The sequence below is a fragment of the Musca autumnalis genome, unplaced genomic scaffold (assembly GCF_047663935.1).
Source record: "Musca autumnalis isolate F117 unplaced genomic scaffold, ASM4766393v1 scaffold_1, whole genome shotgun sequence".
Lineage (NCBI taxonomy): Eukaryota > Metazoa > Arthropoda > Insecta > Diptera > Muscidae > Musca > Musca autumnalis.
Genome location: NW_027411644.1, coordinates 318193404 through 318212853, shown reverse-complemented (window position 1 = coordinate 318212853; position 19450 = coordinate 318193404). Strand labels below are relative to the sequence as shown.

At 35.7% G+C, this 19450-nt stretch overlaps 1 protein-coding gene across 21 annotated transcripts in view; it reads right to left on the bottom strand.

The window, feature by feature from the left end:
- LOC141389991 (sodium/iodide cotransporter) overlaps positions 1-19450 on the bottom strand; it is a 459732-nt gene that overhangs the window by 20172 nt on the left and 420110 nt on the right. For all 21 annotated transcript variants that reach the window (XM_073962363.1, XM_073962374.1, XM_073962368.1 and 18 more), the window contains 2 exons: positions 14154-14328; positions 13842-13977 (listed from right to left, as the gene is read on the bottom strand). In XM_073962363.1, the coding sequence (XP_073818464.1) occupies positions 13842-13977; positions 14154-14328 (311 nt within the window). The remainder of the gene's footprint in view (positions 1-13841; positions 13978-14153; positions 14329-19450) is intronic.

The following is a 19450-nucleotide window of genomic DNA, read 5'->3' as shown; positions in this document are numbered from 1 at the left end:
TTAGTTGGTGTATTATTGTGTTTATCACTCATTTTGCAATTTAATGTTTTTTCTTTACCGCACCTAACATTATAAAGTTAGTCTGTCCCTTATGTAGGGTGTATTGAATTCAGCTGACCTCAATGCCAATTTATATGTATTAACAACTTGTTTATATTCATCTTTTTCTTCCTGTTTTTTGATAAATATTTCTTATTGGCTTTTAAACCGCAATTATTCACACAAATCATTTTTTCAAATCTTTTGCTGGCCGCAGGATATTTGTTAAGGTATAGCAGAGTGAAGATGATAAGAGGCAGTAGCAGCAGCAGAACAAAAATGGACATTTGAATGGTAAATATTTCAGTTTGTTTGATTCAAATAAAAACAAAATCTTATTAGGGGATATATTTTATTTTCTTTTTGTAAAAAAAATCCAAAAGTGTTTTCCTAAAGACCAACTCTAAAGCAGATATCTTAAAGGCAGCAGAGCATTGAACTAAATAAATGCTCATTTGTGTTTTTTGTTGTTTTTTTCTTTGTATGCCATAATATGGCAACAAAAATAACTTCATAAATTGCCTTAATAGATGTTGGTTGGGTTTTTTTGGGGGTTGGGGGGACAATGGAAATGAATGATGTGAGCATTTTATTTATGATAATTGGATTTGAAAGTCCGACAGCATGTGTACGAGCATGTGTATGGAAAGGTCAACTAAACAAACATGAAGAACAAAATTTAAGGACAATTTTAAGGAGGTTTAGCTACTTGGGATGCTTTTGGATCTTGATAACCGATAGAATTTATGACTAACAAGATTATTAACCGAATCCCTGGTAATGTTCTTGCAAAAAAGGGATAATATTACAATTTTAATTGACTTTATGGCTATTTTCGTTTTTTAGTTGTTTAGTTTTTTTTTTCTATTTTAAATTCCTAAATAAGTTGTTATTTTCTGCCGAACAAAGAATTTAAGTAAAATAAATGCCGTCTAGACAAAATACATATTTTTTAAATAATGTATTGAGGAGATTGAAAGCACGTGTAATCGAATAAGCTATCAATCGTATGGAGAAATTTTTTGAAGCCAAAGGTAAATACAAAACCAAAAAATAAAAAATGATTGATGCAGTCAAAGTTAACTATTAACAAGTAAAAAGTCGTTAAGTTCGGCCGGGCCGAACTTTTTATACCCTCCACCATAAAATAGTCTTAATTAAAATGGAATAATTAGTGTCCTTTCACAATTTTAGGTGGAAAAAATTTTTCGACTATGGATAGATACACCAATTGTCTTAATTATCAAATCTAAAAAATGTCTTCAGCCAGGTGAAAGGTACCACCTACGGGACTATATCAAAGTGTCAACCCATCTTTTTATTTTTGGTGGAAAATTTTTGTAACTGCAGAGAACCTTAAAAGTCAAATTAAATTGAGGGTAGTTCCATCAAACAATGTAGACCCTCAAAAAGCCGAAAATCGGCAGGTATCGTTATATGGGGGCTATACCACACCATGGACCTATGTTGGCGATGTTCGGTGGAGAAGTTTTATGACCACTGAGAACCTCAAATGTCAATTTACAGCTAGTTCGGGTGAAAATTGTAGCTAAAATTCTCAAAATACTGAAAATCGGGAGGTACCGTTATATGGGGGCTATACCAAACCATGGACCTATGTTGGCGATGTTCGGTGGAGAAGTTTGATGACCACTGAGAACCTCAAATGTCAATTTACAGCTAGTTCGGGTGAAAATTGTAGCTAAAATTCTCAAAATACCGAAAATCGGGAGGTACCGTTATATGGGGTCTATACCAAACCATGGACCTATGTCCATATCCTTTGGAATATAAGTTTGTTGATCACTAGGAACCCTAAATGTCAAATTGTAACTAATTCGGTTTGAAAATGTGACTAAAAACTCAAATCGGGAGGTACCGTTATATGGGGGCTATACCAAAACGCGGACCGATATAGCCCATCATCGAACTTGACCTGCCTGCAAACAAAAGACGCATCTTCCCAAAATTTCAGCGTCCTATCTCCATTTTTGTGGATGCTAGAGTGATTACCACAGACGGACGGAAGAACGGACATGCACAGATCGACTCAGAATTTTTCGCTGATCAATTGTTATTTGATTTTTAATTGACCATATTTTCAAGATTTAAAAAGCATTATTCAGTTATGAACACTTATGTTTAAAAAATGTGTGAAATATCGGAGGAACACATGTTTTAGCCTGCTCAAAACATTTGCAACTCCGTGTTACGAATATCTATTAGTTAATTTTTGACGAGTTTTTTGTATTGATTGGCATCAAATTGAATTTAATCAGAAAAAGGGGCCAAAAAGCTTTCATGAGGAGTACATTTTATCCCACATATGTTTACTATTGATAGACAAGTATGCCGAAAACAAGACATGTCCATTTTTTTAAGAAAAACTTAAATTATGACCAGAAATTTTTATCAACGCTTTGCTAAAACGGCATTTTTTGAAAATTGTGGATCCAACGTGGTCCAAAAATAAATGTAGGAGCATTACAATATCTAAAACAGAGCTGGATACCGCGTAAAAAGAACTAAAATTGCGATAAGATGGGAAGGAGATGCAAGGACAACAACATATACTGCAGGGGATGATCAAAAAATTAACCGAATTATTAAGCAGATCTCTCAGAGGTCATCAACAGATGTTAAAAAAAGACTTGACACCGATAAATCTATACAAACTCCTCCGATACATACCAAAGACACCGGTATACCAAAATAGGCAAATTTTGGGAAAACAGTAATTTCTAGGAAAAATGGAATTTTTCATAGAAATTATTCAAAAAATGTGTGGTTATATTCTTGGAGTAGTGAAACCGAGTACTTCTCATTGATATAAATCAATATTTAAGTTATATGACTTGAAAAAATTTGATTGATCACCAGAACGAAAGATAATAGAATTAGTCCCCTTATACGAAAAAGTTGACCCAAAATGTAGAAGGGGTTTTATATTGTCCTGGAGATATTTTTATGGACAGAAATGGTACAGGATATATGAGGTCGAGATATTTATCAAATCCAAGAACTAACAGGACAGGAAGCATGTCAAAATCTCACCATGTACACTCCAGAATTGTCGTATAACCAGGGTTTCGGAGTCGAGCCATTTTTCCTTCGACTCCGACTCCGACTCCAGGCCAGTTTTTTGTCACGACTCCGACTCCGGAGTCGACTCCGAGGGTAATTTCCTATACCACTAAAATTAATAAAATTTGCTAAATTTTTCAACTTTTCCTATACTAGGACCCTATATGCTTATCTGTTCTTTTCTCTAAGACAATTTGTAATGCAATGCGATGTAAAATTGATGTTCCGTATTGAATCTGCTGTATCTTATATCAAAAAGAACAACAACAACAGAAAGAATTTAGAAAGTTTCAGTAGATTTTGCCGAAATATATGTACGAGTATACCCTCAGATTATCAAAATATGAAAATCGTTTTTTTTTATGCAAAAATGTTGATAAACGGCAACCAGACTCTTTTCTACATTTGCTATAACCATCCTCGACTTTGTAAGATTAACCAATCCAATGCAGCAGTCGATTGAACTCAGCCTTACTGAAAACAAAAAGTAAATTTTCGAAAACTAAGAAATTAGGTGAACATTAAAATGACATTATTTTCGCGAAAACTTATATTTTTCAAGATTTATAGTTTTTGTACAGTCTCCGAACAAGATTAGCATTTAAAATTTTCAGATTGATTTTACATCTTTGCTCTTTAATAATGGTAATACATATCCTCTTTATGATCATTTTTAATATTACTACAATTTCAATAGTGAAAAAGTCGATTTCCCCGTCGATTCCCGACCATAGTTTCTTCTAATGTTTTATGCGATTGAGCCTAAAATATCAGATTCAATCATAAAAAATTGCGCATATTTGCGCCATTCCGAAAAAAATCTAATTTTTCTCAACTAAAATATGAAATATTTTTATATGGAATTGAAAGGTTTACTCACACTAAATTTTGCTCCGCGTTATAACCGGGGCTCTAATTTATCAGACTAAACCAACACCTATCAAATATGTTTGCATTATTCAGAAACATTCACGGCTTTTTTCATGTGAATTGAGAAAAATTTAATTTAAGTAAATTTCAAAAAATAAAATTTGGAATGAAATTTATGTATATGGGACTATATATACATCTGTACTGATTTGTTTGAAAATTGGCTCAATGTTTTTTAAGGCTAATTCAGGTTGCATGTGTCAAATTTCAGTGATTTTGGTGCATTTTTATCTTATATCAGATGCGAATATATGTATATGGAAGCTGCATCCAAATCTGGACCGATTTTCATTATTTTCTATAGGATTAATCCTTGTGCAGAAGATATGCTTTGTGCAAAATATTATATCAATCGAAGTATAAATGAGCTTTCTAGGACTTTTGATCAACTTTTAACACAAATTTCCCCTCTGTGGGACGGGTCACATATCTTTTTCGTTTTATTTTGTCGAAATATGAAGATGGGTATGCCAACAGTAATTTGTTACTTACAGATTTTACGAACGCGAAATTTTGACTTCTACAGTTCCCTTTTTTTAAATGCATATTTTTTAATTCGTTTCGCTTAAATACACGATTATTATGTTCTTAATGATCCCACAAAAACATATGCTGATCGGTTTATTCGTTTTCGAGCTTCAGTGGTCACCGCAAACTGCTTTAGTAAAAACAGTGTTTCTTAGGTGGCCATTTGTCAGAAAACTGTGCAATATTTTTCAACAAAAAAAAAATCTGAAAGTAGCTCAATGTATTATAAATCAGATGAAAACAATATCTTTTGGAAAAAATTGGTAGATTACTTGTAAAAATTCATGAAAAATGTCATTTTTCGTGCACAATAAGTGACCATAACCCCTTAATTGTGGACAAAATAAACTTATAATACTTTTTCCACATTATATTGTGAAGTATAAATATGTGAGATCTAAAACTAGTATTCCAGAGTGTATATAAGTTTTGTCATAAATGTGATGGTGTATTAAGAAATCGATTCATATTGAAAGATGCAATTATAATTCTATTGTCATGGAACATTACTAAATATAATAAATCCTTTGCTTACAAGTTTACTCATAGATTTCCTATAAAATGAATAAACGATTTATCAAAATGTTAATAAAGTTAATCTCTCTATCATAAAAAAATAAAAACTCTTTTGATAAATGTAGAAAAAAAAAACATTTTGCCCGGAGTCGGAGTCGAGCTTTTTTTCACGACTCCAGACTCCGACTCCGACTCCAGCAAAATTTGCTAGACTCCGACTCCAGACTCCGACTCCGACTCCGACTCCGAAGCCCTGCGTATAACAGAATGTTTTGGCATAATACCGCTTCTAAACCTATATATAACCACGTAAAACTAGTAATTTTTTGAAAATATGCTAAGTTCTTATCGGACGCAATCATCTATAATAATCAAAAATCATATAGGAGGTTCCGGGACTCTAATCTGGACTCTAGACTATTAAATATCGAATAAAACCTCGATATTTAACAATTATCCTTAGAGCACAAGACTCCAAAGGATATATTAATTTATTTAGTTAACTGGTTTCCTTTACGATGTCTTCAGATAATAAATAAAATGTTTAATTCACAATAAATTATCAAAACAAAAATAATTTCTTCAGATTTTGAATAAAATTTTCTCAGTTGCAAATGTTTTGAGCAGAACCAAAAGTGAGTTCGAGCTTTGTTTTGTATATTTTTTCTAAAATAAGTAAAATTTTTGGAAATTAATTTTTAAATCTTTAAAAAGGATTCAATAAACAATAAATCTACAAAAATGTTGGCATTTCAAATCCACAAACTACCTCAGAACTACATAAAATATGAACTAGTCATTCCAGTTGCAAATGTTTTGAGCAGCACTGTACTTTATAGGGTCGCAAAAGATTATTCTCAGGAAGTGCGGAGTTGCATCTGAAAAAATTTTACCGTTTTACTAGGGCCCAATACAAAAGATTTTGCCAAAAATTTTAAAATGATCCCAGATATGTCCTTAAACTGCACTATTTTTAAACGTTGTGTGGGACGTCAAAAGTAGTCTATTTTCGACCATATTTTGAGCCTGTAAGAAATAATACGATGTACAACGTTTGGACAACATCGGTTTCTACGATGGCTGCACGTTAACTATGTGGCCTAATAATGAAAACGCGAATATTTAAAATCTAAAATAGTTTTGTCGGTTTCTAAAGTAGTCTCCAGAATGATTTATACACTTTTTCAAGCGCCGAAACCATTTGTCCAAGCACTTTTTCCACTCCGATTGAGACGACTCCAAAACATGGTTTTGGAACGCTTCAACAGCATCTTCTGGCGACGAAAATCGCCATTTTTTTGAATATGCTGGAAGCAAATGAAGTCATTGGATCCTCAATCAGGACTGTACGGCGGATGACCCATCAATTCCACGTTTTGTCCGGTCAAAAAGGCGCTGGTTTGAATCGATGTGTGAGAACTCGTATTGTCATACTGCAGAATGATTCGTGTTCTTTTGTTAGTTTTTCGAATTTCTCAGGAGACTTCAACCAAACAAATTGTAGTGTACTACTCAGAATTAACTGTTTTACATTTCTCAAGATGAATAGTCGCCAAACGGTAAGTTTTGCCCAAGAACAGGCGACCATTTGCTTCGAAGTGCTTCTTACATGAACAACTTTCGTTGGATTTGGCTCTCTTTCGAAGACCTAAACGATCGATTCCTGTTTTCTTTCGGGCTCCTAAGCATAGATACAAGATTCGTCGCCTGTTGCGATCTTATAAATGTCGTTTGAAGCATCGCGATTGTTTTTGTTCACAATTTCTTTGCACAAATCCACAAAAGCCTTTTTTGAGCGATTTACCAATTTTGCTGGATCTAGCGAACAATATCCATTTTTGCGGCCAGACGCAATATCATCATGCAATATCAAATGTTAGTTGGTGGAAGAAATGCCAAGGATGCCTCTATATCATGTTAAATACCATGGCGTTCGGGCATTATCCGTTCACGCACGGCTTAATTTTTTTCTGGCACAAAGTCTGATTTTGGGCGACCCTCACGACCTTCGCTTTTTGGCGCGTGTCGGCCACTATTGAATTCATTCAACCAGTTTTTCATTGTACTATAGGATGGACCTTTATCGCCATGCAAAGATTTAATTTGATCGATGCACTTTGGCCGTGATTATCTACGTTGAAAGTTGTAAAAAATGATCGGACGAAATTGTTCACAAATAAAGTCCATTCTTTTTAACAAAGTGATTTTTTCAAGTCACTGTAAACAACACAATACAAGGTCGTATGTCAAACTGTCCTGAGTACGTTTAGGCTAAAAGCTATCAAACTTTCAAAAAAAATTAAATGTCCTCTGACAACAAGCGGCGTTGCCTAGGCCAGATAGTTTTCGTTCAGCCCTCGTACATTTAAGGGTTATCTTGCGTACTGTCCAAATTAGTTGGTAGCCTGCCGGTATTTTGGGTCATTATTTCCGATCAAAATTCGAACCTGTAGCGTGATTACAAAAAATGGAAAAATTGGATATATTACTGACTTTTGAGATATCTCGGTTGTTTGCCCACATACGCCAACATAATTTCCATCAATATAAAGAAGATCTTTTCTTCTTCCATTGACGGGCTTTCCTTTTAGAATACTCCTACCAGAAGAGGAGATATTCGCATAAGAAAAACTGCTGACTTTTCTCCACATAAGCTTTGTGCTTATTCCGACTCCTGAATATTATCCGACCATCACCAAACTTAAGAGGCTTCTTCGCCTGAGGGACCCGCATCAACTCCCAAAAAATTCGTGACGATCCGATCAAAAATGCGACCTGTAGCGTGATTAAAAAAATATCGGTAAATGGGATGCACTACCTACTATTGCGATATCTCTGTTGTTTGACCTACCTACGACAACATACTTAACATCAATGTAAAGCTGATATTTTCTACTTTCCTTGCCAGGTTTTGGTTTTGATATACCTCCTAAAGAAACAGAGATATTGGCTTTGAAATAAAACGTTGACCTTTTCTCCAAATAAGTTTTTTGCCCATTCCGACCCCTGAATATTATCCGACCATCATCAAAATCAAGAGGCTTCCTTCTCTGTGGGACCCCCATTAATCCCCAAAATTTCGTGACGATTCGATCAAAATTGCGACCTGTAGCGCGATTTCGAAAAAAATGTTTCGGTTATTTGGCCACCTACGTCAACCTACTTTGCATCATTGTAAAGGTGGGATGTTCTACTTTCATAGTCTGGCTTTGTTTTTGGAAGCTTCCCAACCATAACTGTGATATTCGTCATTATAACTAAAATCGCAAAAATGGAAACTTGAGTTGTATTAGCGACTATTGCGATATCTTCGTTGTTTGACCACCTACGATCTACTATCTACTATACATCGTTGCAAAGGTGACATTTTCTACTTTCATTAGCAGGCTTTAGTTTTGATATACCTCTTAAAGAAACAGAGATATTGGCTTTGAAATAAAACGTTGGCATTTTCCCCAAATAACTTTTTTGCCCATTCCGACACTTGAATATTATCCGACCAAAATCAATAGGCTTTTTCCCCTCCGGGACCCTTATCAACACCCACGGTTTAGTGATTACAAGGTTTAGATGGACAGACGGACGGACGTTACAAACTTTTTGGCCAAAACCAACTTATAATACCTTCCCCACATAGTGGTGTAGGGTATAAAAAGGGCACGCACAAATGAAATGAAAAAAAAAAAATTCTCAAAAAATTATTTCCTGTTGCACGAATGAATGACTTTTGCCTAATAGTAACTAAAATAACTTTTATTCCATTTATAATTATAAAATAATTGTTCCACAAACATCCCTGAAGGGACAAGGGAGACTTCTCTCATATCAATGAGTGCACCCCGATTCATATTAGCTTAATGATATGGGACCTACTGTTTAGCGCCGAGTCCGAACGACATGACTTAAGACACCACTTGTAGAAATGTTTTAAATGGCAGAAGTACTCATGAAATGTCGCCAACATTACTGAGGGGTATTTTTTTTATTTTTTCCATATTTAAGTATTGAAAAAGGTCACGCACAAACCACTTTTAATTATGTGCTTAAAGTGACTCCAAGAATGTTTCAAAGAAGCTCATATATAATTACTTTAAAAGCTTTTGTGCAAGTGCTTTTTTATCGAATCACCTTATAATTGAGTTTTTATCTAATCTTAGGTAAAAACTCATCAAAATATGATACAGGGATACGAGGTTGTAAAAAAGTCATAACCCTAAAGGCTGAGTACAATAAGGCCTTGGTACATAAGAAGCCTCGCCATAGGCTATAATTCAAATAAAAGAATAAAGAAAAAAGGGCAACCTAGACCAAAATTGCCTCGGCCTTTTCTATTCTTTTATTTTTATTATGTTAGAAATGAAGCAAGGCAAGAAAGCCAGGCGGCGAGGACTCTTATGCACCGAGGCCTTCAAAATATCGAATAATTTTTAGAGGACAAATTAGGCTAAAACTGTTGTAGGGGAATGCTGGGAGCTTTATAATATTTCATAATTTTCAAAAATCAGTTTAACTTTTGCAGAAGGCTGCTTTCAATTCCTCATCAAATCCTACACAAAGGAGTACTCGATGTTTGGTAATTTACTCGACCCAAGGAGCTCATCTTTCATTAAAACGCGAACAAAGCGATTCAATATATTATGCAGAACTTTGACGTAGTTTGGCCTTTCTCTTCGAACATTTGCTACAGTCGAACTACAACGCCTATCTCTTTGCTTGATGTATCGTCAACAATCATCACAATTGATCGCCACTGGTTGAACTCATCTAACACATTTTGTGGTCCTTCGGAGACTGCTTGAGCTTTCCTTTTTTTAATTGAGAGAAGCCAATTTAATTTCGTTAGATTAATTTTTAAGATCCACGGTCTGATAGTAAAAACTCTTAAGGTGTTTGCCGTCAAAGTGCATTCTCTACATCGAATTCCAAAAATTGCATTCGTTCTTAAAGATATCGAAAATTATAAAAAAAACACAAAAAATTCAAAAATATAAGTTCCTGTTTTAATGACTCATCAGTCATTATATGATGTGCATTGATGAGCTAGCCATCATTTAAAAGTATTGACAATGTTTATGAACCTAAACGCTATCATTGGTCTCCGATAACAGTTGTCCATGCATTTGGCTATGGTTGTCGACAGATACATGTATCTCCCTCCTCCTACTTTGACAACAACTACATAGACTAATTAATGTTCCGGATTTTGTTTCATCAGATTGCATTTATTGTTGTTGACTTAAATTCGGACAAAGAAGGCTGGGCGGGGGGCCAACGGAGGGATGATGGAGAAAGGATTGATGAAAACATTTGTTGGGATTAAATGAACATTTATGAGCATAATGAGAGAGATAGAGAATGGGTGCTAATAATGTCAGTGTGTATTTCTCGCTATACAAAAACTGCCACTCCATTGCAAAGGCAAGAAGAGGGGCAGCAGGACAACCAATACGGGAGCAGTAGCTATTACAGTAATCTACTGTAGGAAAATTGCTGACGATTATGATGGTGTTAAGGCGCCTTGCGACAAAATGTCTATGCAAACATGAACCGTGCATGTAGATGTGAAAGTTGAGTGACAGATAATGGATTCACATGGATTCTGAGAAAATAATTGGTTGAATGGGAAGATGAATTGGGTGCAATTCTAGTTGGTTATACCAATATAACATATTGTTTAGAACAATTCATTGGCTCATTCTCAGTTTCACCTACCAGCTAAATAACAGGCTTTGTAGTTCGACTGCAGCAAATTTTCCAGGAGACACAAAATCATCAGTTGTCAACACCATGTGCTGGATCGCTTTCTGCGCATTGTCATGAAGTTGAACTCCATGTGTCTACTAAATCACCAAAGCAGCCTTCGCCAATGGTAATCAGTAGAGTTGTGCCAATCTAGTTCAATTCACTGTCTCGTTCAATGGGTTGTTCAAGGAAAAAAACTGCGTATACGTAATTACACCTCTCACTGAGATTCACCCCCTTCAATGAAAACGTGAATATTTAACTTTCTTGTGTGTTTTTTGATCCTATGTATGGTAATATAGTTGTTCCACAAACATCCCGGAATGGACTAGAGAGATTTCTCTCGTATCAATGAGTGCACTCCGATTCATATTAGCTCAAAGGTATGGGACCTACTGATTATTTCACGAAAGTTCTGTAGTTTTGAAATGTTGCATGGGTACTCCTTGTGGTCCAGGACCCCGGTGCTTTAAAAGCCATTTATAGGATCGTCACAGAATACGAATTAGGGATCTATGCGTATGAGCCCGAAATCAATAGCAATCGACCGTGGGGGTCTTCGAAGATAAGCCAAGTCCAGCGAAAGTTATTCATGGAAGATGCGACTATTATGCTTGAGCAACGTAGGAGGTCTATTTGTTTGCCTGAAGTCTTCGGAGGAATTTGAAAAACGAACAAGAGAAGACGAAACATTGTGCACCATGACAATGCGAGCTCCCACAAATAGTTTCAAACCAGTGTCTTTTGACCTGACAAAACGAGGAATTGATGGATATTTTGGAGGTGTCTCATTCGGTGTGGAAAAAAGTGCTTCAACAATTGGTTTGAGTCCATGCAAAAGTTTATAAATCATGCTGGGGAATACTTTAGAAAACAATTTAACTATTTAAATATTCGCGTTTTCATTATTAGGCTTGAAACTATTCTAGTTCCACTCGTATAGCCCATACAGTTCGTGGTTCATTCGACGTCGATATTCACCATCAACGCATTTTGGCCCGTAGATTTTTCGAAGAATTTTTCTCTCAAACACACCAAGCACTCACTGCCTTATCTGCTTGGGCGAGAACCATACATTTGCATGGGTAGTATCAGTGTTTTGTAAAGTGTTATTTTTTGCCGTTTTCGAGCAAAAGTCCAAAACCCTAAAATAAACCTAAAAATTTGAACTTAGACCGCGATTTTTTTGAAAATGCCTCAGACGAGTTTTTTTTTGTTTTTTGATTTTTCTCATCTATGAACAGTTTCAGAATCCGCAAAAACTTCCCAAGTGTAAGCACCTTGCATTTAAAGTTCGTTAAGGCGCAACGCACCGTGAGTACTATTCTTCTTCTTATTTCTCAACTGATGTTGGTTGTTGTATTTGTGGCGGTGCCGAGATAGATGAAGTTTTTGGTCCGAGTTCTATGGACGCAGTGCGCGTCGATACCATAAACTTTGTCCTGTCGCCGTTTACTACTTTGGCAGATTCTCCTTCCCTAAGGCATCAGTTACTTGCTTTACTGAATGATCCATGACTTCAATATCGTCAACATAAGCAAGTAAAATGTGGCTATTGATGTAAATTGTGCCATTAAAAGATTAACATCGGCATCTCGTATTACCTTTTCCAGTAGAGAATATTAATTAAGGCACACGAATGGCTCCTTGTCTAAAACCTCTTTTGGTACTAATCTCTTCGGAGAGGTTCTTTCATATTTTAACTGAGGATCGCGTATCAACTAATGTCATATTACAAATCCGATTGAGTTTGGTGGGGATACCAAATTCAGACATGGTTTGAAATACCTTTGAACGTAGGCGGCTGATAGTAGGTATCAATCTGCATATCTTAGCTCTTCTTCAGGATTTGCCGCATTGGTTTGGCCCAATTATTTCGTTGACCATAGACTTTAATCGTTCGCACAATATCCCTGCTCCTGTAGTTAGAGCACACAATCTTATGTCCCATTTTGTGGACGGGACACAGAATGTTCAAGTTCCAATCGTCGGGAACGCCTTCCTGCAGGTGGTGCTGGTTTATCGGTGTTATTACATCATCTTGGCCTGGCAGTTTATATTCAGTACCATATTTTGGTATCTTCGCTAGTATTTTATACAGACAGTTTGAAAAAATGTTCTTTCCATATCCTGAGCACATTATGTGTATCTGTTACCAAATTATCTTGCTGGTCTTTGCAGGAGGATGTGCCTGTACCAAAGCCATCAGTTTAATGTTTCACTTTTTCGTAGTATTTTCGGACTACATTCTGGCTCCTGTACATCTCGACTTTTTCGCACAGCTGTTTTTTCATTTCTCTCTTTTTGCTGCGGAAAAGACAAAGGAAATCAAAAACCACTTTTTGGGGTACAAAACTCTCCACCAGAAATTTGTACAAAACATACGTTGCAAAAAATCAGACCGATTTAAGCTTTTTTGAACATTTTAGTCTCCGTATTGGTTGTTAATTGGAATTTAGTGTTCCCAGAAGATAGAAAACTTATATATAGCTCACATGAACCGGTCTTGTCCAATTTTATGTATTTCGAGGGGTTTTGTCAAATTTTAGAAACGAAAGTGCTGTAATTTAGTATTGTGTGTTCGTGGTGGAGTGTATAACAAGTTCGACCCGGCCGAACTTAATGTCGTTCTTACATGTTTTGATATTTAAAATAAGTTTTTTATTCCCTAAACTAAGATTTACTAGACCAACAAACTATGACTTTTTAATTAAAAATGTCTCTAATACAGTCACACATAACGGTATTCATCCCTGAGTTAGAATCAATATTTCTAATTTTTGGGCAAATCAATATTATATACAACCAAACCCCCACATTGTGGTTTAGATGTGGTGTACATTTTATTGTAATAGAAAATGTGTGTATGTTTCCTTGTGGTGGATATAAACACTGCCAACTTAACACATTTGGTACTTGTTTTCATATCGTAATCAAAAAACTTCTACACCCAAACACATACACACACACTCAAAAACACATTACACTCACATTTTACTTACCATCTTTTTGATTTATATCATATACTCGTTTTGGTCCACCACTAAATATTGTGCCCTTCACAATAATCACAATGGAGACAAGTATGACAGTTACCGTCTGTATAACATCCGCATTTATGGCAGCTTTAAGTCCACCCTGCCAAAATAAAAACAAATACATAAATTGGAGACAGCCAAAAAAGTAAAGGCGGAAAGAAAGAAGGTAAAGCATTAGCTGTTGGTTTTTTGCAGCATGATGTTAAGTCCACAACAAAACCAAAAAAAAAAAAAGCAGCAGCAGTACCGAAAAAAAAGAAAACAAAAAAACATTACCTTAATGGAGAAAAAGATACAAATTGTCGCCATGCCGCTAATGGATGCCCAGTATGGTATACCAATTACCGTAGCCAGGGCTACACTTGGTGTATAGACGGTGACACCGAGAGAACATATCTGTCGTATTATATAGGTTGCCGAGGCCAAGCAACGTACCATGCGAGATTTAAATCTGTAAAGAAATAAAAAAACACGCTAATTGAAAACAAAAGGATTTAAATTTGCAAATTTAATAAAAATTGTAATGAAAGTTGTACTTATTTTATATCTTAGAACAAACAAGAACAATCTAGTAGAAAAGCGTTAAGTTCGACCAAACCGAACTTTTTATGCCCTCCACAATAAAATACATATGTACATTAGGGCTATAACTTTTTGCACTTTTTTGCAAATATCAAAAATACCACCTTATAGCCGTGTAGAGCATGGAAAACTATTATGAAATACAGCGTCAATTTTTCTCTATCGCGAAAAAAGTTTCCGCACCAAATGCATTGAAGTTCAGTAATGCATTTTTTAATTTTAGCTGTTATGACAACATATTTGCTTTTAATTAAAATTTTTATTTTTTTGTAATCTAATTTAAAATCATTATCAAAGCGTTCTGGACCAATTTGTTCTCAAATCGCGCCATTTTGGAGTATTTTAGGAATTTTGGACACTATTGCAATTTTTGTTTTTTCTTTATAAACTCGCGAATTTTATGTTTATATTTATTGTACCTATTGGACAAGAGAATTTGGTGTCATTTGCAACAAATTCGCGAAAGTTACAGACAGTTTTTAATGACTTTGCCTTTGAGAATTGTATTTTTTCTATGAATATTTATTCAAACAAAGCAAATTTAAAATTATAAGTAGAAAAAATATCAAAAGGGTTTCAGTAATTACAGTCGGCGCGGAAACTTTTTTCACCGAATCGATCTTAGAAACGCGTTTTCATTATTAGGACAAAATTCCCCACGAGGTACTGGTGTTGTATTTTTGTAAAAAACAAATACAATTCTCACAGGCAAGGTCAACAAAAACAGCCTGTAACTTTCGCGAATTCGTTGCAAATGACCCCAAATTCTCTTGTCCGATAGGTACAAAAAATATAAACATAAAATTCACGAGTTTATAAAGAAAAACCAAAAATTGCAATAGTGTCAAAAATTCTTAATATGCTCCGAAATGGCGCGATTTGAGATCAAATTGGTCCAGAACGCTTTGATAATGATTTTAAATTAGATTACAAAAAAATAAAAATTTTAATTAAAAGCAAATGTGTTGTCATAACAGCTAAAATTAAAAAATGCATTACTGAACTTCAATGCATTTGGTGCGGAAACTTTTTTCGCGATAGAGAAAAATTTACGCTGTATTTCATAATAGTTTTCCATGCTCTACACGGCTATGTGGTGGTATTTTTTTGGTTATAGCCCTAATGTACACACAATCTTAAGTGGAGATATTTTGTGACCACTGAAACCCAAATGCCTAAATAAGGTAAGAAAATGTATCAAAAATTTTTTTCCATCATGCACCACCTTTATATGGAGGTGATATCAAAATGTGGGCTTATATGGAAAATTTTTGGTGGAGAAGTTCTGTGACCACTTGGAATCTCAAATTTCTGTGGAGAGGAACCTCCAAATTTATTTGGTTAAAAATTGTAGTTAAAATCCTCAATATAGCGAAAAATTGGCAGGTACCGTTATACCAAATCATGGACAAATGTTGAAAATTTTTGGTGGAGAAGATTTGTGACCATAGAGAACCTCAAATGTCAAATTACAGCTATTCCTAGCTTACAGCTAGTCATACCTATAATAGGAATGTATTGTCAAACGGGGGTAATACCAAAACATGGACCCATGTACACAATTATTGGTGGAGAAGTTTTGTGACGACTGAGAAATTACAGCTACTTCGGTTAAATATTTGAGCTAATATACCCAAAACAACGAAAATCGTCAAGTATCTTTATATGGGGGTTATACCAAAACAAGATGGAGAGGTTTTGTGACCTCCGGGTACCTCAAATGATAAATTACAAGCAGTTCGGTAAAAAAATGTTGCCAAAATCCTTAAAATACTGAAAATTGGGAGGTTACGTTCTATAGGGACTATACCGAAACCTTTGTTGAAAATTGTTGGTGGAGTAGTTTTGTGATCACTGGGAGCCTCAAACGACAAAGCGAAGGTACTTCCGTCAAAACAGGTCGCGAAAATCGGGAGGTCCTTTTATATGTACGCTATACCAACACATGGATCTACGTTGACAATTTTTGGTGGTTACCTCAAATGTCAAATTACAGGTAGTTCGGTTAAAAATGTTCACCAAAAAATTCAATCTGGGATATGTTTCTTTCTAATGTCTTGTTTCACTTATTCGCTTCAACGAAGCTTTGGCCTTTTTAGCAGGTTCATTATCACTCATTCTTATGACATGTCCTAGACATTGCATTGGTTGTGCCTCGATTCGTTCAACTACATTGATGTCATTGTATAGTTGATACAGCTCGTTGTTCATTCGAAGTCGATACTCGCCGTCAACGCAGACTGGCCCATAGATCTTTCGAAATTTTTTTTCTCGAACACACCAAGCACTGCTACCTTATCTACTTGCGCAAGTACCCATGTTTTGGAACCATACATTAGCACGGGCAGTATCAATGTTTTGTAAAGAGTTACTTTTGTTTGACGTGATGTGGCTTTATTCCTAAACTGCTTACTCAGCCCAAAGTAGCATCTGTTGGCCAACACTATCCTTTTCCGTATTTCACAACTGATGTTGCTTGTTGTGTTTATGGCGGTGCCGAGTTAGACGAAGTCTACTACCTCAAAATTGTAAGTACCAACATTCACAGTTGGTGCGAGATCTGTGGACGTATTACGCGTCGATACCATAAACTTAGTTTTATCGCCGTTGTCTGCCAGGCCGACTTTAGCAGATTCCCTTTGAACTATTACAAAGAAGTCAGTTACTTCCTTAACCGATCGACCAATGATGTCATCGGCATAAGCAAGTAACATAGGGCTGTTTGTATATATTGTTCCACTTCTTTTGACCTTGGCATCTCGTATGACCTTTTCCAACAGGATGTTTGAAGAGTTCGCACGACAGGCTGTCTCCTTGTCTGAAACTTCTTTTGGTAATACACATTTCGGAGAGGTTCTTTCCTATTTTAACTGAGGACCGAGTATCAGATAATGTCATCTTACAAAGCTGAATGAGCTTTGCGGGGATACCAAAATCAGACATGGCTTGGAACACCTTTGAACGTATAGGACTGTCGAAGGCTGCTTTATAACACTGTGCAACAAAATTCAATTTTTTTTCAAAATGATGGGAAAAACTGAGTAAATGATGAAAGTATGAGACACGTGTATCGGCGTTTTTCACGTTTACATCGGAAAGGCAAGTTCCGCCCATTTCTAGCTTTTTCAAAATATTCGAGTTAAGATATCTTGGATAAATTTGTAATCTAATTTTATTTTTTAAGGAAGTAGTATAGCTAGATATATGGTTTATTCTGAAACTAATTGTGAAATTTTGTGTAGAATTTTTTATCTTTTGACACTTTTCACCTATAACCAAGTTTCATATTACTTTCATGTATAAACTCGAAAAAAGAAGGAACATTTTTTCATCAAAAAAAAGGGAAATATTTTCATGTTTTTTTTTCAGCAAAATTGATACTGATATTTTTATGATATATTATGCAAATAGGCATTTCATTTCTTTGATGACCCATAGTAAAATTTGACGAAGAATATTTTTGTCTTTGACGTCATCCCTCTAAAATTATGTTTTGATGGACAATTTTGAATAAACTCAGATGAAGTCCGACTTTAACCCTAAAACGTGTTTTTCATTTTTGCAGATTTCTGGCGATTAGATACGATTTACAAATTTAGTGTATTCTGAGACCTATAGTAAAATTTTATGACGAACAATTTTGTAGAATATTTGGATTTGATATGATCACATTTTAAAGGAGTTTTTGAAAGATTTTTGAAAAAAGGACCTAAAAGACCCTTTTGATGAACCGCATGAGGGTTAAACTTCTTAACAAAAATATTGCCCACATCCTCCTCAGTGAAGTTGCCAACGACACTATACACCTAAAATGCAAGGATTCCAAGATATCTTAACTCGAATATTTCGAAAAAGCTAGAAATGAGCGAAACGTGAAAAATGCCGATACACGTGTCTCATATTTTTAGATTTACTTTCATAATCTACTCAGTTTTCCTTGTCATTTTTTGTTGTCGCACAGTGTAATCGACAAAAATATAGAAGTTGTCGATCTGCATTTCTTGGGTCTTTTCCAGGATTTGTCTCAAAGTAATTATCTGGTCAATGGTGGATTTACCCGGTTTAAAGCCGCACTGATAGGGACCAATTATTTCATTGACCATAGGCTTTAGTCGCTCGCACAATATGCAGAAACGATCTTATATGCAATAGGGATCAGACTTATGACCCTGTAATTGGAGCAAACAGTCTTATCTTATCGACTGGGCATAGGATGCTCAAGTTCCAATTGTCGGGTACGCGTTCTTCCTGCCAGATGGTGCTAACTAACTGATGCATACACCTTATCAGCGTGCCGACTCCGGTTCTGAACAGCACGGCTGGTAGCCAACGGTTACTGTGCTTATTATTCTTCAGCCGGTTTATTACTGTCTTTACCTCATCTTGTCCGGGCGGTATCTCCTGGGATTGGATCTGTGGTATCTTCGTTGTCTTCCTTAGTATTGGATACCAGCAGTTTGGAAAAAATGATCTTTCCATATCCTGAGCACACTGTCTGTATCAGTTACCAAATTACCTTGCTGGTCTCTACAGGATGATGTGCCCGTACCAAAGCTATAAGATGTTTCACTCTCTGGTAGAATTTTCGGACTTCATTCTGGCTACTGTACATCTCAATTTTTTCACACTCCTGCTTTTCCATTTCTCTCTTTTTCCTGCAGAAAATACGTTTCTCCTCTCTCCTTTTCTCCTTATACCTCATTCGTGCGCTACGCGTTGCTGCTGATTGTAGAGTAGCCCTTTATGCCGTATTTTGCTCTTCGGTAGCAGCACGACACTCCTGGTCATACCATATGGATTTTGCGACTGTTTGCATGGAGTGGGTAATATTTTGCCATTGTTCTGATATGTTATCGGGACGAGAAGTGCTTCCATTAAGCAATTGGGCTAGTTGAGTGGAATATGATGTGACTATCTGTTGTGTTTGCAGCTTACCGATGTCCAACTTCTGTGTTGTCTGTTCGTGCTTTATTTGAAACGTTTAGACGGGT